Source organism: Lissotriton vulgaris, chromosome 2_2 (assembly GCF_964263255.1).
Source record: "Lissotriton vulgaris chromosome 2_2, aLisVul1.2, whole genome shotgun sequence".
In the NCBI taxonomy this organism is placed as follows: domain Eukaryota; kingdom Metazoa; phylum Chordata; class Amphibia; order Caudata; family Salamandridae; genus Lissotriton; species Lissotriton vulgaris.
The window spans coordinates 192,787,502-192,809,370 of NC_141688.1; the positions used below are offsets into that span (position 1 = coordinate 192,787,502).

General features: G+C 46.5%; 1 protein-coding gene across 8 annotated transcripts in view; it reads right to left on the reverse strand.

Moving 5' to 3' along the window:
- Positions 1-21,869, reverse strand: part of NAV2 (neuron navigator 2) — a 669,134-nt gene that overhangs the window by 554,230 nt on the left and 93,035 nt on the right. Inside the window, exon 1 of one of the 8 annotated variants that reach the window (XM_086959516.1) lies at positions 16,498-16,730. The exons of 6 other annotated variants lie outside the window; for them this stretch is intronic. In XM_086959516.1, coding sequence (XP_086815642.1) covers positions 16,498-16,617 — 120 coding nt within the window. In that variant the 5' untranslated portion in view covers positions 16,618-16,730. Of the gene's footprint in view, positions 1-16,497; positions 16,731-21,869 lie in introns of those variants that run through there. One more of the 8 variants, XM_086959514.1, reaches the window with a different exon arrangement.

Genomic DNA, 21,869 nt, shown 5'->3' on the forward strand with positions numbered 1-21,869 from the left:
CGAAGATCGGATATCGTTGTACGCTGATGATATTTTACTTTATCTCGCTTCGCCAGCGCGCTCCCTGCATGTGTGCTCCATATTTTTCACAAATTCGGTGCGCACTCCGGGTACCAAATTAACTGGTCTAAATCCCAGATGTATCCCCTATGGGGAGAACCACCACGGAGTCCAAGGGGCTACGATGTTCCGGTGGCTTCACTGGCCTTCCGTTATCTGGGGATTTATCGACCCCACGCTTTTCTTTGATAGTAACCTGCTCGAACCGCAACAGAGGTTTCGTTCAGATTTCAAACATTGGAAAACGCTTCCCCTTACCTTGCTAGGACGTGCATCCTTATTTAAAATGCTAGCTCTCCCGCAGTTCCTGTACGCGTTACAGAACACGCCCAACCCGGTACCGGATTCCTATTTTTTGCAGATTGATGCCACAATACGAGATTTATTGTGGGACAACAGGTCCCCCCGCATTGCCATGGCCAAGCTTACTATGAGATGGTACGACGGAGGGATAAGTCTACCGGATGTACGCGTCTACTAACCAGTGGGTCTTTGGGGGCCATGATGACCCCAGCTATCGTACTGACAACTGGCTATTGGAGAGAGGGGGCTTCAATAGAGCACTGTACACGAACCACAGAAAATTGTGTCTGATCGGTCCTACGGCGCGTACGGTAGAGGTTTGGCATGGCGCGCAGAGGCGTATGGGATGCAAAGGCTACCCCCCTGTGGGAACCGGATATTCTGGATACTCCCCTCCCAGACTACTCTCCCCTGGAGGACAGGCTCTTGTTGGATCCTATGCGCCGGAAGGCCATCACCCTCACATACAAAAAATTGATTAATAACCAAGCCGATCCCATGGTCAAACTGCGGACATCCTGGGAGGCTGAGCTGGGAGAACTGCCCGACGAAGACTTGCTGGAGGCGCTGTCATCACCCCGGGATGTGGCCATCCCGATGCGGCTTTTTTTGGTGCAGCTTAAAATTCTTCACAGAGTATATTTTGATGCTACGCTACTACACAGACTAGGCAGACGATCTGATGATCGCTGCCTCCTACATTGTAACCAGAAAGGGACGTTCCTGCATATTATTTGGGAATGCCCACACATACAACAATACTGGACGGAGGTCACCAGACAGCTGACTAGGACCTGTGACAAATCTATCCTCCCAACCCCTTCACTGTGTCTCCTCAATATTTGGGAAGCAACGGACCTCACACAAGCCGAACAGTCATGGGCCACGATGGCGTGGAGTATAGCGAAACAAAACATTGCTCAGAAATGGGGTGTGGACACCGTACCGCTACTAAGGGGTTGGGCTACAGATATGGACCACGACATGATTGCTGAAAAAACAGTCTATAAAGGAAGGGGGTGCCCAAGTAAATGAGATCACAAGTGAGGGCGCTGGAACAAATATAGAGGGGAGATATGTGTCTCGCCGACAATAGAACTAAGGAGAGAAAGACTCCGGAGATTAGGAGGGGAGGTAGATGAGATATTGACGCAAGCGGAGGGTGATTAGAGATAGATGGGTATATGGCTGACGTTTCCTGACCCGAGAACGAGTGAGTGGCCCACCAGTAGTTTATTTTGTCATTAGTGGAATGTGCTGTACTGTATCTCTGTCGGACTGACTATGAATGTATATTGTTGTTATCTATTAACCACCTGTATACAAGCTACTAATGCCATGTCCTTGCTGCTGCTTTTGTTTCAATACAAATTCTTTAAAAAAAATAAAAATAGGACAGGAAGTTTTTCAAAAGTCTATAAAAAGATTAAACCGCATAACCGGGAGTGAAAGACCAAATGAGCCAATGCCTCATACATGACAACCCGAAGATTTCATTTTGGCTGAAGGCCCATTTATTATGCGTTGGCAATGAGACCAAATTTGAGTCCACGGATGTACTGAACGTAAGTGGCCCATTAGGAAGAATAAGTGACCATTTAGGGAAGAGGCTTTCTGAAAACATGCACCTGTCTGGGGGGAGGTTGTGAGAATCCAAACAAACTTAGAATGCTTTACTTTCTGAATGGGGGGGAACTTCCTTTTTTTTAAGCGCTGTTTGCATTTCTAGTGGATTGGAGGCTGGAGTCCAAGACCAACAAGAGAGAGAGGAAGCTCTTTGAAGACTAATAAAACTGGATAGCTTTCAGAGTTTTTAGTAGGCCTCTTGGCAGTAACTCACTGTTCACAAATGGGTTGGAGTGTGAAGCTCCTAGTAGGTTAGACGGAGCCATTTGTCCTGCTGGGATTAGCCCTCTAACCCAGGAGATTGTAAACGATGAGAAATTCGGAGGAGCTAGCTGCATTCTAAAAAATATGTTTGCCATAACTCCTTGAGCAAATTGTGTTGACATTTAATTCATTCTTGCAAGGGAAGTCTTAAGGACATTTTTTACAAATAAGATCAGTGAGAAGTTCAACTGACGTGTTTCGCTTAGGCCGGTTGCTGATACCTGCGCTTATTCAAGGCAAGGGTAGCGTAGTAGTCAGATAAACTCATCAGAAAAATTCCTCATTGTACATTGCATAAAGCTAAACTCTGTTCAAGCACTCGTCTTTTTCTACAGTACAGCCTGTTTAGCCTTCAATTTACAGACACAATTCTAAGTTACTATTGGAAAAGTCTAATGGTATAATTTGGTGGCTAAAACTGCAAACATCGATTCCTTCCCCAGGGAGGAGACATGCATTTTATAAAAGTCTTGATTTAACCATGACTTCTTCTCTATATAAATTCTTTTATCATTAAAAACTGTTGTCTGTTTCTCAGTACTACATCAGAACCAATGCTGCTCTTCAAAAAACTAGCTTAATTCTCTCATTGTGTGTTATCAGATTTGAAATTTCCATTCTCTTACTAAACTGATTTTCCTACCTCTATATCTACGCGATATAGCCATACGTATCCATCTATATAGAACTCAGCTTATGCTCAAAGTAGGGAACCGGGCCACCCTATTGTTGTTCACAACATGTTCTCCACTCAGTGTATACATTCTTCTTAGGTTCATGTTAAAAAAAAATCATGCATCCCTTTACGCAAACGTTGTGCCCACTGAATTGTTACCACGCTGTACTTCTTCCAACTTCACAGTGCCTTGTATTTCAAATTTTATTTATTTATTTGATTTAGTTCTGTACTGAGAACAACAAATAGAATAATAAAACAATAGGATTACATTTAATAGTCAGCAAAATTGTGAACGCTTCTCCTAATACAAATTTTAAAAAGTTTTTTAAAATGTAAACATATTATAGCATACACATTCATTGGGAGGGAATTTAAAAGTGGAAATCAAACTCTGTACATTTGTAGAGTTACACTTTGAACTGGTTTTAAAAATCGCTTTCTGGCGGCAACTACAGTAGGGTTAGGACAAATAAACAAAATATGCGTCAGATCTTGAACTCCTCCTTTACAGAGGTCATATAAGCTAGAGGCATTATTGTTATTTGTCCATTTGCAGGTAAGAGATTTGAGAGGAAGGATCCAAAACCGGAGTAAATGTAAAATACTTGTAAAGCGCACAGCTGCCCATCACCGGGGCGTCCCGGTGCTGTATAACTCTGTGGAACCCTTCCTGGCTCTCCCTGTGAGATGCCCCCCCTGGGCACCCCCAAGGTGAAGCTAGGCATCCCAGTGTTGTAGGGACCGTTGTGGCAAGCTATTGCCCAGAGTTGCAGCGTGGGACCCATGATTAGAGTAGGCGCCGAGGCGAGAATTATCGAGTCCGCAGACAATGAGCCCAAGACCCTGCCGCGTCGGGAATTGAACCCTGGTCCCGGGCCAGACCTCTGCATCAGGGTCTGCCACTCTAACCATTGAGCCACACTTCTCTGATGAGTAACATCATATAACGCCGGGCACCGTGGCTCAGCGTGTAGGAAAGATATTGTTGTCTTTGTTTGAATTTGATTGACTTCACAGTGCACTTAAGGCGTTGGGGAAGACTTTGTAGTTTATAAAACTGGTTTGAAGAAATAATAACCACAAAGATCCAACTCAGTGGATACCAAATCTCACAAGTACACCACACACGACCCAGGTCTCCTGATATTTCATGATGTATGCTCAGTGGAAAGGCGGCCCCTGTTCATGTGGGTGCACTTGGTACGTTCCACTCAACCACTTTAGCGTCAGCGAATGGATATCAAGTTAAAGTCTCTTCACCAAATGAAGAGACGTCCTTCCACTTGTCAGTCTCATGACAGGTGCCCCCGGAAAGACGTGACTCCAAATCCATTTAAGTTTTTAACTCTCTGGGAAGAAAGCACCCCTCAAAAATATCTCATCCAGTCGAATCTGTAAAAACATAGTTTTGTTTCAAACGAAACTGAAGCCAACATCAAAAAGAAAACGTAAAAAAAACAGGTTCAGACAAACCAGGAATTATGATCGTCCAGACCTGTCCGTCATCTCTGACTAGGACACATCCCGGCACTCCCCCCAGAGCACAGAAGTCTGGGTGACTCCAGGTGGCCACGGGCACGCGCGCTGCGAGGTCTGAGCTGGGATGCTCAGCAGTGCAGAGTGCCTCGCGCTGACTCAAGACCACAAGCTTCCTGTACATTTATAGCATGGCTTTGTGGGTGGCGGTGAGCTTTCTCTGGAAGCATCCAGGTGCTTTTCATTACTGTGTCAACACTCTCCCTGTGATCAGATCCAAACATGGTGCAGCGCTGAAAAGGCTCCAAGCTACCTCCAGACCACCAAGAACACCAGAGAGAATGCAGGCCTACAGATTCCGGTTTCATGCAGATTTTCAGGTATCCATCACACGAGCAGTTCTCCTGGCTGTGCTCGGACCTTATGCCTCCAGGGTTCCTGACCACCCTCGCACCAAGAAAGATCCAGTCTTTACGGGAACGAAAAAACTCCTGGCTGCCCCAGTACATATAGAACACTTTGCCCCACTGAAAAAGCCAGGAATCCAGAATCCGGAATGCCATAGGACCTCCTAAATTCCAGGCTCACGTGGCACAATCACCCTTCTATGCAACCCTCATACTTCCAGTGGTCCTGGCTGCCCACGTACCTCATACCACCAATACTCAATATGGCCCCCCTAGTGGCAGGACGTTAGGTTGCCCATGCACTGCCAGTACTTCACAATGGCACAGAGCCACCAGGACTCCACAGTTGGCATCAAATCACTAGATCTTTATGCCGTCGTCCACCTGCCAAGGCTTCAGGTGTACTACCAACCTTCTACACACAGACCGCCGGAGCTCTATACTTCCAGGGCTCAATACTAACACACTGCCACATAAAACCTCTTTTTATGTTACCCACTCATTGCCAGTGAGCCGAGCTGCTCTTATCCCACCAGCATTCCACCCTACCCTTTACCCATGCCCAGGCTTAAGACTACCATTTATTTACCCATATATTAACCATATTTACCCACATACTGGATGCCAAATCCACACACAAGTGAGGGGGTAGTTAGTTAAGACATAAATACGGACGTACCTACTTGTGTTTTAGAGTGCAAAAATATATAACAAAGGTCCTGGAAGATGAAACAGCCATGGCTAGTGCTTGGATCTCACCCAAGCGTATATTTGTGCAAGGTGTGAAAGGTGACCCATCAAAACATCTCCGTAGAATAGACTGGCTTGTTTTCACGCACGGTTGCAAAACGGCTCTTGGAATAAAAACAAAATTGAAAAAGCGAAACCATAACCCTAGTAAATTAAATGTGACCGCAGGGTGCAGTCATGACTACAGAGTACGGTAGGCACAACGGAGTGCAATCAAAAAGGTGCTGTAGATTCTCGATTACAGCCCTCACCATGATCGCGCTGCACAGTGGTGAAATGTCAGTGGAGCATTGGGATGACCGTGGAGCACAATGATGATTGTGACCATTGTACATAGTCAGCTCATGGCGACGTTTTGGCGCTCTCCGATGACCCACGTCCCCTACCTTTAAGAAGGCTGTGACGACTGTCACATTTGTTTTCCTTGTATCCAAGTTTAATGCTATTTCACAATCTTTTTGGCTGAGGGGAACTGGTCCACGAACATTGTGTTTATGTGTCAGTACGCCTTCTGTAGCACAATGTGCAGCACTGTGATGTCATCTACGTTGTATATATACAGCACAATCAGTGGGATTCCTGGCACACTGTTTTATCTCCTAGTTTCCTCCTTTGACAAAATTTGAAGTTCTCAAAAAAAACTCGCCTCCCAATCTTATGCACTGTAGAAAAAAATGAATTTGCATGTAAAAATCTAAAAGAGAAAGTCTCCTCTCAAGTTGTAAAGCTCTCATGCCAGTGTCCACAGCCACTCCCGCTGTGCCAACTTCTCACCCGCACGTACTCTTCTAGTTCTTTCCTATGATTGCCCGGTCTCTTAATCAGCCTGTCTCAGCTCAAAGCCAATCCTGTACCCAGTAGACGCATGGCCTACCCATGCTTGTCTGTGTTGCCCACAGGTTGTAACATCTTGTGGTTGCAAACCTGAAGGAGAGATTCTCAGTCTCAATCAGTATCCAGTGTCTGATATTTCAAAGCAAATCACATGTAAATGTCCACCAATCATAAGTGGGGGTGACCACGTGCTGGAAGGAGGGTATTTATCAGACACTCTACAGCCCATACAGTCTAGAATCCGCGCAGCGTGGCATGCGAAAAGTAGAGACCACCTACATTGCCTCTGCCAGCCACACAAATGCATTCAGTAATTGTCTCATATTCTGGGCTTGCCTCAGATTCTGACAGGAAAATGAAGATTTCATGAAAAAATGTATGCATCATCCTTGAGAAATACTACAAACAGAAGCGAGGACACAGAGACAGCACTGCCCAGGAAATGACTTCAGATAGCAATGTATCGATTTGTTGGCTATGTATCGGTTTATGTACTCAGTGTATTGACTTTGTCAACACTGGTCTGCCTTATTGTACCAATAAAGCACTTTGTATTGAAGTCCATTGTCACACAGCAGTACTTCCTGACAACTGGCCAGCCCCTATGGGCGTCCACGTCTGCCACTGCAGCAAGATCATATCTGCGGCAGGGGCTCACTGTGGCCTAACCTGGCACCCGGGTGACAGGGCGGCAACCCGAACGGTCCATGGTCACCCAGAGAGGGGAACTCTGAAGGGACCTACCCACAATCTGGGCTCTCACCTAAGGCGTTCAGAGCCCCAGTGCGCCTCGCAGCTGACCCACAGGTCTCAAGAGATCCTATATCAGCTGGGTCCTCTGTCAGTCCATCCTTCAATTCATCCAGCTTTCCCACCCCATTGTTTGTATGTATAGATGTGACTTATATAACCCAAACATACCTGTAAACAACAAAGTGCTGTGCACATATGAGGCTCAGTGTCGCCTTTCATTGTATGCATGTCTGGATGATTTCTTTGTGGTCCTTGCATGACTGCAGGTCTGTGCTAACGGGTGTCTGCATGGTTGCTGGTTTGTGTTCATGGATGTCTGTGTACCTGGTATTGGGAGACAGATATTAAAGCATCTCGGCACGTTGAAGAATGAAGTGTATTATTCTTGCGTTTAATTTTACAGTAATATTTGATTACAGGAGTCCCTGTACAGGGATTCTCTTGTCGCAACTCAATGTTTAAATGTTGAAGGAAAACTGCAATAAAAACATTAAAAAAAAATAAACGAGGTGTATTAGTCTAGTTGCATTTTTGCCTGTACATATGTTCATCTTTCTGCATGGATACATAATTGTTTATTACTTGTTCGGTGTGCTGTAAATTTTGTTAGTAAAAAGAGGCCCGTCTATCTGTGGGTTTGTTGATATTTGTAATCCAAACACCTGTACAGACACACACCTTTGGATACGTATGTGCTTGTATATAGTGTACAAACCCATCGATTTTAGCCATTGCTTTTATTAGGGTACTCTCTGCCCTGGGATTCAGGGTGAGTAAAGCAAATGCCTCCACTATCCTATTTCAATTCAAATAACAAACTCACACGTCCACCGCTCAAATTAATTTCATATCTTCCTATATGAATTCACCACTGATACTCTTTGGTTCCAGAGTAGCGTCCTACTCGCTGAAAAAAGCACTTCGACACCTCATCAGGGGTAGTAAGCGCTATATAAATGCAGTTACAATTTGGAGTGGAGTTTTTCTGAAGTCACTACTCCATCCGGAGAGGGTCTGTGCTCCTGTAGGGCTCTGCATTGAACCCAGCATCACTTCTGCGGGGGGCGGGGGTGCTTTCCCAAACAGCCTCTCGTGGGAGCCGTGCCGCAGGTGACCTGCCCCGCACACTCGTCTGTGTGGGTGAAACAATGCCTGGCACCTGAGAGCTTGTTTCGCACCTCGCCCCCTCCTTCACCCGGCGGTGTCTGCTTGCAGGCACGCACGGATTACAGTCCCGGCTCAGAGCAGGGCCCTGCTCCCAGCTCTCTCGGGTTACAGCTCACCAGTACACCCCCGATGCAATGGCGCTGCTGCACCTCACAAGCAGCCTGCTTGGGTTACACCTGCCTCGCGAGCCCTCTCCAGCCCGGGCCGCTGCCAAAGATGTGAAAAGAGCAGTTGCGGATCAAATGAAAACAACGCGACATTTCAAAATGACGCATGCGCACGAGGGATGCCCGTGTGCCGCGCAGATGGCACGCACCAAGGACCACGAGGGATGCCCGTGTGCCGCGCAGATGGCACGCACCAAGGACCCCTACATGAAAAACATCCCCCAAAAATGATCACTGTAATTATTATGCTCTTCATTATTATTATTATTTCTAATTCAACGCCACGTCAGGGGTATTAAGCGCTGTATAAATGCAATTTAAAAATACTAATACCAAATAAATAGACAGTGATAAAATATCAAGTGAGCATATTAAAGGCGACGGGATTTGCAGTGACTATTCTAAATATTAACTATAGATAGATTCATTATCACAACAATTACGTGAGTTTCCATAATAGATACAATGTTAAATAGCAGCACGGATTGCTTAGCAGGAAATGCATACCCGAAGACACACGGTGCCACCGGGTGTCACACGATTTCGGCTCCCTTTACACTGTCGGAGCCAAAAGACGAGTTGCAAATCACTGTAAACTGGATTATCTGCTCATTTTCGGAGGCCTGTCCATTAAGATATTCGAAACCACCCCAGGACATCAGTGACAGCCTCAATGACCCTTTCTTATTTATATTTCTAGGAGGAGGGGCTCAGGTGGGCTTGGTGAGGGGCAGTGTGCCTCTTAGGTAGCTCTCGACGTGAGACCCTGCCCCCTCCTCACATGGTGGCATTATTTGTAAGTTGGTATGTATGGAAATGCAGCATAACATTTCATGCTTGGAACCTTTGCTAAATTACGAGCAGGTGCAGCAGTGATTGAGGTGGTACAAAAGGGGGTGGTAATGGACGAAGCATCTGAACCAATCAAACACTCACACCCAGTCAAAAGATCTGGGTTTAATCTATCACCGTTCTTTAGCCCTCTCTGCCACCCCAGTTCAGACATGGCTATATGCAAATCAGTCTGACCCTGTGCCTCATAGGAACAGTCCAGCCCGAACTGCCAAGCCATGTCTTCCCTGGACCGGAAACAACCTTCCGAGGAATGCCAGAAACCGGTCCTCGGAAGCTTGTTTCCGGTCCAGGGAAGACATGGCTTGGCAGTTCGGGCTGGACTGTTGCCATGAGGCACAGGGTCAGACTGATTTGCATATAGCCATGTCTGAACTGGGGTGGCAGAGTGGGCTAAAGAACGGTGATGGATTAAAACCAGATCTTTTGACTGGGTGTGAGTGTTTGATCGATTCAGATGCTCCGTCCATCACCACCCTCTTTTGTACCGCTTTTGGCCGCCATAAGTGTGGCAGGGTATGCTCAGTCGTGAGTCCCTTGCTCACTTTGCCACTGGATTCAAGCAAGCTAGGCTGAAAACGGCTGGAATGCCAGAAACCGGTCCACGGAAGCTTGTTTCCGGTCCAGGGAAGACATGGCTTGGCAGTTCGGGCTGGACTGTTCTCATGAGGCACAGGGTCAGACTGATTTGCATATAGCCATGTCTGAACTGGGGTGGCAGAGTGGGCTAAAGAACGGTGATGGATTAAACCCAGATCTTTTGACTGGGTGTGAGTGTTTGATTGATTCAGATGCTCCGTCCATCACCACCCTCTTTTGTACCGTGATTGAGGTGGGTCAATGCACCTGTTGCAGAGATCTGCATGTCGCCTGTGGGTCCTAGGTTCAAATTATGATGGTCTAACTTTTACACTCACATTGTGGAGGCTCAAACCATTGGTGTCCCTCAGGAGAGGAATGCCAGCATCAGTTCTTAAACCGTCCTCTCAGGTGGAGGCTCAGCATTGCTACCCATGGGCATTTATAAGTTAGTTTAACAATATTTGGTGAATAATAATTGGAACCTTGCGCTTGTTATCTGTACTTGACGTCTGGAATCTTACTTTCCAGGCAGAAAGTTCTTATGGAGTATAAGGGGCCCACTCTGCATCGAGTCATCATTTTCGACTCGGAGGAAGGACTACAGCTCAGCCCGCGTTGATGCCAACTCCCTGCATCACCAGTCCAGAGATGTACGCTTTGCATCCCCCAGAGCCAGAAGCAGGACTTGTTGCTGCGTCAGGCTGTTTTAGGACCACAGCATAATTCTGCCAAGCCTCACGGATGGCTCACCCCTCTCTGGGAGCCTCCCCCTCACATTCACATTCAGTGCTTTAATTGGAATGAAAAATGTGGGGGTGTCTCCAAAATGGGCGAGAACAAAAGCGTAACTGCAAATCTTTTCCAAGACGTATGTCCTATGTAATTAAGGGATAACATAAAACACGTGGACTGAAATCCTGTGCCTTACATAGTTTGCTATTTGACAGCTATTTAGGAATGAGTGTCTCTTAGAATATCCAGGCATATCACACACTAATGAATACATACACATACATGGCAACAGACTCCGATTCATGCGGGAGACTCCTGATTTTTTTAAGCTAAAAATTGCTTTATTTTAGCTGTCTCATGCCAAAAAATGCCTCTGCTTCAATAGAAGTTAATGGTGAAAATATGTCCTCCCTCTTTTTTCTGGGGATCACAGTTTGAATCCCGGCGCTGGCGGAAGATTAGCCCAGCACCATGTGACTCTGGGCAATAGCTTGCTTAATCTTCCGGATGGCCCCCAGTGCCTGGAGACCCTTACAGGTGATTGTTCGCGCTTTACAAATGTGGATTATTATTTTGTTCAAAACCTCCTAGTTGGTGTGTAGGCATACACTTCAAACAAACCAGCCCTATTAACTTTGCCAATGCTTGTTAGCACTGATTGTAATTTACATCAGATAAATTAATATAAACAATGACATTCTTGTGAATTAACAATTTTGAAGATGCGGGAGGGGAGTGGGCTTCTGAGTGTCTGTCAATCCTATTCTCCCCTTCACATCATTTTTCTCTGCAATCTCTCTCTCACTCCCTACCCTTTTCTCCATGCATCTCTTTCTGAAATCCCTCAATATAGTTATCTCATACTTAATCTCCTTCATTTCTGTATTTTTGTTCTATCTGTTTGCAGGTACTTCCCTCTCTCCCTACATAGCATTTTCTTTTCCTTTGGTGGAGTCAATATTTCAAATGACATGCATAACTCCTTCACACACTTTACCATAGAAGGTTAATTGCAATTGCCATATATAAAATCATCACTTTGTGCACTCTGCAGAGAGGCCAAGAATTGGATGTGCATGTAGACTGAACATCTTATGACCTAGTGACAGGCACTGTGAGAAACTGGCACTGCCTTCAGTGTGAATTTTGATATCTATGTAATGCTCCGCTGCACAGAATGACCAAATGCCTTCGAATCAACAGAAAGACAGATAAGTGTTTCACCTGGGATAGTTTGGAGGGTTAGTAAAACTGTGGAAGAAAGTTATTACTTTGAATCTCAGTATTGTCAATTTGTCCGTTCAACATTCAGAGGTTGATAAAATGAATCTATTAAGTTTGGTAATAACACATATTATTCAAACCAATACAAAGCCATCAGCATGCGGCAGCCACGTAACATACAAGACAGTGGCAGCAAGCGATGTGTAATAATAAGATCGCGGCAGCAAGTATTACATAAAAACACAAGTTATCTACAGAAAGTAACTGTCAGAGGACAGGCAGAAGTCTTTAAAAGGCTATCAACTTGTCACAGATGATGCATGAATTACACTATTTCCTCTAGGCTCATGAAAACATCGCCCTAATAGCTCCACCCCCTCCGGCTCCATGAAGAGACTCAGCAGTACACTGGACAATCTATGTCCACACATCTGCACCTGTGAAGAAGGCACTGTGCACAGCTGTGTCACAAGCCTTCTGTGCATGTGAAAGCCCTGTGCTCCCTTCCTGACTCAGAGCTCTCCCCAAGGCTGCATGCAAGGATGATGGCTCAGAAAGGATGCAGACCATCAAAAGGCCTCTCTTTGACCTCTCAGACCCTTTGTGGTCTTCAAACAAGAGACAACTCGTGGTCTGCTTCTTTCCCACAGCAGGGAGTGAAGCCCAGTGTACACTGTGGCTGATGAACACTTGTAGTTTGGGGCAAGAAAGCAGCTGCTGATTTGTCATCCAAAGCTGAGGCAAGGAGAGGTGGAGCCAAGTTGAGAGCATGTTCCTACCAGGGGAAGGGGATTGGGAGGACTTGGTGAGTCTGGAGGCGGGAGAACAGTAGAGCCCACTGTGCTGTAGTAGGCAGGGAGATGGAATAACCACACGGGCTTTGTGGCGGGAGGCTAGCGAGCGAGCCTATGGTGTTATTCAGCAACCAAAGGGATGGAAAGTCAGGACAAGCCTTGGCCATTATCCACTGCTGATATCTATGGAGCTAGGGGCCACTAAATATAGAGCTTGGTGTCTCTATACTCCCACACCAGTTGCCACTGTTCAGTGTGTAGCCCCAGACTGGCACAAGCTTTGAGTGTATGTACCTAGGGACCACCTCACCTTCAACTACACAGAAGTGTAGGTGAAGACTGCACAGGTGAGCAGCTACTCTACTGAGTAGCTGCTACAGGGGAGGTCCACGTTGGCTTCACACCACTCAACAAGGAAGTATAGGGCACCCCGGCGAGAGAATGCATTCTGTCCCCTCAGATCCAAGTAAAGGGAAGCAAATTCAAAGTCTCTCTTCGAAGCTACCAACTCTGCGAGTCTTGTCCAAGTGCAGTGAATTGGCATCATAGGAAGAGCCCTACTTTAGTCCAGTGAGGACTTGATGGTCCAGTGGTAGTGTGGAAAACGGTTAGAGCTCCAGGAAGAAGTCTGACCCAGGCTTGCAGAATTAGAATGTAAGCACCAGCCATGATTGGCCATCGTGAAAGATGGAGTACCAAATGTTCAGGTAGCCACAGAAAACATCACAGACGCAAGCCTTGGTTGGCATCTGGACATAGTGTCCATGGACTGGGTAAGTATGGCATCAAGCCTGCTCTTCACAACAGAGCTCCTGCAGATTCCAGCCTCATGTCCACTGATTTACTTATTTATTTATTTATAAAGTTTTATATAGCGCGGACATGACCCTCAAGGGTATCAGAGCGCTTTACAATTCACGGTTATTAAACATTAGGTGGTTGAAGCAGTATACATACATTCTGAAATTCGCTATTCTATACAAAATAGGTAGACAGTAACATATGGATAGAATAGGTGACTGGTAGTCAACATAGAATCAAAGTGTTAGGATGTGAATTTGTTCATTAGAAGCATTTTTACTTCTTTTTGAAGGAGGTAAAGGAAGAGATTCCACAAACCACTGGTGGTAGGGAGTTCCAAATCTTCGGTGCGATCCCTGAAAATGCTCTGCAACCACTTCTCTTTTTATGGAAGGATTGGGGTTTCAGTAGTAGTGATCTCGCACTTTGCAACTGTCTGCATCCTCCCGATCGCTCAAGCTTTAGTGCTAAGTAACTGGGGGTATTGCTATGTACGTATGGTGCATCTATTCTGTCTATGCTCTGGATACACTTGTCTGTCGATTGGAAAGTCTTAGAGAGCGCAATGCTACCAAGGCCTTGCACCACAGGTCAGGTATGATGCAACAAACACACGGTGCAGGTGCACTACAAGGCTCTGATGGGGAGCTGGTCACATTTCTTGCACACTCACTCCCACGTCCGGCATCTTAAAAGAACATTAGGGTCACTCGAGCACCTTCAGTTTCCAGTACGCTCAAACCAGGGGTTCACAGGCACATTACACTCACTCCAGTGCCTAGAAGGGGTCTGTTTGAAAGTGAGCACAATATCCATGCTTGGACTCAACTCTGAGGTGCTGGTATCTTTCCATACTCAATAACTACCCTAGTCCCACAAAGTCCTGCGACTGTGACATTATAACATAATCACAATCCTATCAAACAACTTTAAAGATGTTCGATTCACTTCTTAAAGATGCTTAGCGCTACCTTGCTGTGGAAACCTTTCATGAATATATATATATATATATATATATATATATACACATCTGTTTTCGATGGATGCAAGGGGGTTATGTCAAATCCTGCCATCCCATGGGCTGAAAATCCCTGCTTGTCTTGCCAATAACATTCCGAAACAAGCAAGACAGTCAAGAAACAGTAAGTAAAGTGAATAAGATAACGTCACATTTGTATTTGTTAGGGAAGCATTTCCAAATGGGGTTTTGTTGAGCTACATAAGATGTTTATTGTTACACAACTTAACAGTACTTGAAATCCATTTTAATTAATTAAACTAAACCACAGTGAAAACATCAACATATCTGTCTAACAACAAAGAGGTAGCAACTCTCCTAAACAGGAAACGTGGTGTGGAGGTGTTTTCCCAAGGAGAGCAAAATCAACCATGTATACATCTAACACAGAGGTGTCCAACGTCAGTCCAGGAGTGACGGTTCCGGGCCAGATTTTAGGCTATTCATATAATAAATTTACTTATAATGGATGTAGATGGAACTCATTTATTTATATAGTCATTGGATTCTCCCCCTGGACCTGCATTGGACACCCATGAAATAACAGGTCCATAATGGGCAGGCTAGATGTCTAGGGTGCAGGTGCATTTCTGTCATCAGAATCTGAGTAACCATATTGATTCTCTAATATGATACCGTCAGAGCTACCATGAGGGGAAGCTATAAACAGGTAACCTCGTGCGAGAATGTGCCAACTTAACTTCAGGAGTTAATGGACCACAGCACAGATCTTGGAGACAGTGGCATCTTTCGGTGGGGGGGGGGGGGGGGCGGCACGGGGCCACAGATAAAACTGTTGGACCACCTAGTATATGTGTGTAGGTGTATAAATACATATACACCCACCCACACACATACATACACACACATATTTATATATATATACACACATATATTGTATTGTATTGTAATTGCATTTATATAGCGCTTACTACCCCATACGAGGCGGTGAAGCACTCTTTTTGGCGATTAGAACGCTACTCCGGAACCCAAGAAGGATTACTGTTGAATTAGTGTAGTGAAAAATGAAAGTAATTTGAGTGGGGGATAGGTAAGTCAGCTATTTGGATACAGAAGGATAGTGGAGGGATAGATTAGGGGAAAAGGTTTGCATTTATATAGCGCTTGTTACCCCTGATGGGGTGTTGAAGCGCTTTTTTTGGGCGAGTAGATATATATGCATACAGGTAATACACACATGTAAAGTCCATAAAATAAACATATATACACATACAATGTCAGATTTAAACATTTTTAGCAAACAACAGTGTTTTGAAGTTACAGGAATGTGGACACATTAGAGTGTGTGTGGCGAGGTGCACTGTATGTTTGTTTTTCTTTCCTGTGTGGCCTCTTGGGACAGTCGCAAGCTTAGGGGGAGGGGCCGGGGTGGGAAGAGACGCCAGTGCCTGGAGAGTGCCTCGAAGCCAGACTTGGCAGATGTATGGCGCTTCTTGGTGTCATGTGTGCTGTAGGGAGGAAGGGAGAAGCAATCCATGAAGGTTAAGTAGCAGTGGTTGTGATTGTCTGTACCCTCCCAGGAGAGTGGAAAAAAATAGCCCTGATCAGAAAAGTCGACTCCTCCTGGCTCAGCTCACGCAGGCATGCCCGAAGAGAAGGGAGAGCTGCTCAGTGAGCTGTGTAAATGAAACAAAACAGCACGCTGAGGTTCACACCACTTCCTCCTGCACAAGCCACAAATACAATAGGACCCAAAAAGCTGGGTTGTGCACAGATGCAAGATTCTGCTGATCTAGTGAGAAGTGTTTATTGAAAGAAAATCACTTTTCAAGTAGTTTACATTTTTGTGTCCAATCTGCTAAGGTTATGTTACGTAGAGAAAACATCACCAGCTCACTAAATACACAAACAATGGGGGAGGATGAGAGGGCGGCTCGGCCCTCCCGCGAAACAATCCGAACACGATTTTCAGAAACCAAGGGACAAACTGCCCTTTAAATCTCACACCGAGTCCCAATTGGGCGCCCGTTGCTGGGAGAGTCCTTACCAGTTTCATGGTGCTGTTGTTCTGTTCCCAGCGCCACAGCATCGCGTTCATCTTCTGCGTGAAGGGGGCAACTTTGGCACACCTGCCAGGGGGCCCGGCCGCGGGGTCCGCGTCACGCATGTGCCCGGGTCACTGTGGCCCCCGGGTGCCCCTCGGCGCCCGCTCCCCGTCCGCCCTCTCCATCCTCTCAGTGCACCGTGCAGGGGCCGTGGGACATGGCCCCCGCCTCCTCCTCCGACAGAGCAGCTTTGAGGAGGCAGCTGGGGCGAGAGCGGGACGGGCAGCAGCGCTCCCTCCCCTCCCCCTGCAGGGCGAGGGCTGCACAGATTGGGCATTCAGGGCTCAATGGGCCGTGCCCGCATCCCAGGCCAGGCGAGGGGTGTGCTCAGCCCTGCGCGTGGAGCGCCTCGGGGCAAGGCTGGAGGGAGGGCGCTTCCGAGCCTGGGGAGCAGAGCTTAGGACCTGAGACGAGGGGGTCAGAACAAGAGAGGGCAGACCAGGTACCCGGCGAGGTGAGCGTCAGAGCCCAGTAAGGAGAGCGTAAATGTCTAGTAAGGTCAGAACCCTGCAAGATCAGATTCACAGGACAAGCGAGCTAAGAACCTGTGACGACTGAAGTCTGTGGCGAGAGGGTCAGGGCCAGCCTCAAGAGAGGCCAGCTCATGTACCTAGCGGGGAGAGCGTCAGAGCCTGGTTAGGATAGCTCAAGTGTCCTGTAAGGTCATCTTCACAGCAAGACTCTATACATGCGAGCTCAGAACCTGTGAAGACTGAAGCCTGTGACGTGAGTCAGAGCACGCCTCAAGAGAGGGCATCTCGTGTATGTGGCGAGGAAAGCGCCAGCGCCTAGTAAGGATACCTTCAGAGTCCTGTAAGGTCAGAGGCTCCCGGGTCAGCTTCAGATCAAGCCTCTAGTCAGGCGAGACTAGAACCCTGTGGCGAGAGGGACAGAGCCAGCCTCAAGAGAGGAAATATCATGTTCTTAGAGAGGAGAGCGGGTAGAGGGTCAGTCCCTGGTAAGGACAGCTTCGGAGCCCTGTAAGGCCAGAACCCTGTAAGGTCAGCTTCAGAGCAAGCTTCAAGATAGGAGAGCTTATGAACTTGGCAACAATAGCTTCGACTTAGAGCGAGGTCAGAAACATGGCGGGCAGCTTGGAGCAAGCCAGAAGACGAGAGAGTGAGTCTAGTGGAGAGAGCCCCAGCTTTGAGTAGAGCGCTTGAGCGTCCTACAAGGAGAGCTCTGCACAGCACTGCGAGGAGACCTTGCGTTGAGGATAATTCAGTGAGAACTTCGGAGCCCCACGAGGAGAGCCCTGGTGTGTTGTGAGGTGGGCTTAGGAGGCTGGGTAAGAGGCTCAGGGTCCAGCACTCAAGCTTCAGAGCCTTGTGAAGAGCAATGAAGAGACCCTCAGAGTCCTGCGATGAATCCATGGGACGTGTGGTGGAAGCTTCAGAACAGCAAGTGAGGAACGCCGCGGAGCTCGCGAAGGATACATAAGCAAGCAGAGCTTCAGAACCAATGTCAGGACCTCAAAGCCCGGTTAGGACAGCTTCAGAACCCATGCGTCATGTGAACACGGGGATAAGAGATTAATTTCCAGATAATGCAGAAGACGGTCAAATCCCTAAAAGGAGAGCTTTGCAGCCATGTGAGAACACACTCAGAGCCCTCTGGGAAACACTTCCGGGGCCTGTGACGTCAGCATTTGAGACCCTGAGAAAAAGAAGGCCTCAGAGTTCAAAAGTGAGAAATTGAGAGCACCTTGAGTGGAGCTAAAGTGACAGGATGGAATACTTCTCAGAATAGAGCTTCAAAGCCCAGTAAATAGACCTATTGCCCAACAAATAGACCTTCAAAGACCAGGGACAACCACTTCAGAGCTCTGCAAGAACAGTCCCAGAGCCAGTCCTTCTGTACCCAGTGAGGACGGCTTCAGAGCCCGGAGAGGACGCCTCTAACACCATTTTAAGGAGGTATAGAGGAAGATGGAGGATTGTGCCCTCACAGTCTCTCAAAGGTGGTCCAAAAAGAAATTTCAAGCGTTCTTTAGTGGTTTTGCGTGCATGGTTTTTATTTGTTGCTGCATATGCGAAAGAAGAAAAGGCCTCGAGGACCGCAGAAAATGAAATACCGGCCTGTTAGAGAATCACGAAAACTTAAACTGACTACAGACTTGATTTGTTGCCTTGAAAAAGCCCATGGCCAATAGGCCACCAGGGCGAAACACGTGTTGGCTTTTCTTCTTTCGCATATGCAACAACAAATAAAAACAACGCACGCATAACCACTAAAGAACACTTGACATTTCTTTTTGGACCACCTTTGAGAGACTGTGAGGGCACAATCCTCCATCTTCCTCAATACTTACCTCTACAATGGCTCTTGGGTTAAGCCTTTTGCGAGGAATGTGCCACAACACCATTGGGCCATGACAATTGTAGCACCTAAGTCCAGAGACTTCCACACATACAGTTAACCATACCATTTTAAGGAGAGCTTTTGAGACCTGCGAGGTACATTTCCTATGCCCTGTGGACAGAGCTTCACTGAGAGTGCTTCAGAGCCCGGCGAGACGAACTTCAGGGGCCCTTCCGTAGTGGTGAGGAGTTCTTACCGGACTCCAGTACGGCACAGGGAATCACCTTTTTAGAAATTACCTCAAACTTACAAAACTGTCATAAATGCACATCTTCTTTAAATTAAAGCGAAGTATCTTCTACACACCTAAAGATGATTTAATTTACAGTGCCACAAAATATAAAACTCCACAATCAATGCACATCAACCACTGGCGACGGAAACAGGACCAGGAGATGCTCCAAAAATACAACAGTGCCTCTTCAGGGGTTTATCTTCCTTGTTTTCTCCACACAGTTCATTCATTTGATTTGTCTTACACAACACTCACATTCTTTGTCAGTAACCATACCTTCTGGGCGCTATGGACATACACCTTGCCAGTTGCCTGTGCATTCCTTGCTGCACACAGAGGAGCACTGTCTTTGCAGTTTCTGGGCCCGAGGCATGGGATGACCTTGTCATGAAATGTGTGAACACCCGAAAGGATACAGTAACCATCAGTCAACAAAAAGAACACATGGCACTTCATTTCCCACACGAACAATGTTACTGGAGAAAATCTGACCAGGGCTATTTATTTCAATAATCTAAAAACAGCCTTCCTTGCGTTTGTGTTCACTGTTTATGTAGTAGAAAAGCATAGACCAATTAGTAAAGTTTTAGAATAATGAAAGCAGGAAACTGGACCTGTAAAGTAGTTGTTATAACAATTAGAGCACATTGTGACGTTTTAATGGTCCCGAGGTTGGCAACTTGTAGCTCCAATGAGGCTGCTGATAAACAACCCTGGGAGGCGTGTCCAGGCAGTGACTATGACATCCAAGGGCCAATAAGACTCATCTTTCTAGCCCCCCCCCCCCCCCCACCCCCCGGACCCTATTCTGTGGCACAAATAAGACAGGCAAGTCCTCTTTCTTGGTGATCCATGGATTTCCAGATTATGTTAGGCTTAAATTATAGGAACTAAGTCATTATTTGTTTAAATGCCTTTACGTAGACATACCTATATTATAAGGATATACTCTGGGTTGTACATATTTTACATCAACCTGAGCCCTTATTTTTGGAGGCCTACTTGCCTCATCAGTGGAGTGCAGTACAGTAGGGCTAGCATGGCTTTGGGTATGGGTGCACAAAACTCACATGAAGGTTTACAAGTTGTATTCCATTTTTCATTAAGTCCTTCTATTACCTGCTATTAATTGTAGTTTTATTGATTCTGTGCAAGGGTATGGGAGATACAAATGCATCAGGCCATTATTACCACATATGGCTATCCAACATCAATCTATCGGTCTTTCATGTCACTCCACCCTGGAGCTGCACACCAAGCAGAGGTTCAGTTGTTATGTTAGGATAAGTGCGGGGCAGTTTTTCTTAGGTGCCCACCGCCAGCACTTCCAAATAGCACGGTTGCCAAATGCTGGGCTTCCTTGATTCCACCTCCTGCCTTTTCCTTCCATCCCATAAGCATCCTGTCTCCATCTCACTCTTGAATATTCTTTTTTTTATTCCTTTGTCACTGGTTCCTATCTTTCTTCTTCCTTCTCCCTTTCATGTATTTGCTCTCTCTTGGGTTGTCTGATGACACGCAATTAGTCCTGTTCCCCTAAAATGAGTGTCAGTGCCTAACACCCACAACCACCGGCATAAATTAAGCACTGACTCGAAGCAAGAATGCCAAGGACCTGGTCATCCATCCAGGCCCAGCAGAACACTGAGTGCTTGAGCCCCAAGACCTGCCGTCACACGTTAGCAATGATGGCAACCTCAGGGCTTCGTACGCTGGCATCTTTATCTCAAGGAGCCACCACTGTATGGTTATTTAAAAGATAGGGGCTGCAAGTGCCGCGGGCTACTCCAGAGCCACTGGTCGTCTGAATCCTGAATAAAAGCACAGATTGGAGATTAAGAATTCTTTTAATGTGTCCTAAACAAGGACCTGAGCTGCAGTGAATACACAGGGGACTACTTTTGAACTCCGCGTAGAGGACAATTAGCCATGGTCGAACACATTTTTCTGATAGAGTGCCTTTTCGTTCGTCACCCTGTGCTTCATGCTTGGAGCGAAGGATAAGGCGACCGGGTGGCTCCATGTTACCAGGGCAGCACTTTTCCACTCCTGCACTTTATTGTTACATATCATTGTCATCAGGTGGGCTGGTCCAGCGAAAATGAACCAAAACTACAACTTCCAGAATGCACTGACGTGTTAAATTAAAACCCAGAACTGGAAAAGTTGGGTGACATGTCGTTATGTGGTCACCCTAGCAACAGACTCCCTGATTCATAGCCAGGTCTGGTGGCTCAGTGGACCAATGCATCCACTGTAGGGCCTGTGTTTGACCTCAAAGTCACATGTTCTATTCGCGGTGGGTCCACTCAGCCGTTCATCCTTATGAGGTCAATACAATGAGTAACCTTGAGTTGGGTAATAATAAACATCTGTTATTCAGCGCCAGGATACCCTTCTTGGTGAACATGCGCTTTACAAACACACATGTTATGTTAAACGCGAGTTTAGGTAGATTTCTACAGAGTGATGCTGGATGCAAAGCAACAGAACCCTTGCAAGGTCCGCGAATATTACAGTGTCGAGTAAGGTGCTTAAGTGAAGATGTGGCCTAATGGCTAGAGCGGTCAACCTCGAAGCTGGGGAACCCGGTTCAAGTTTCGGCTGGGACGCTCAACATCCTGTGATACTGGGCAAATCACTTAATCTCCCCGTGCCTAACAAATGAATGTGTCCATCTGTAACGCAACTGGTGCTCATGTAAAGCGCTCTGACATC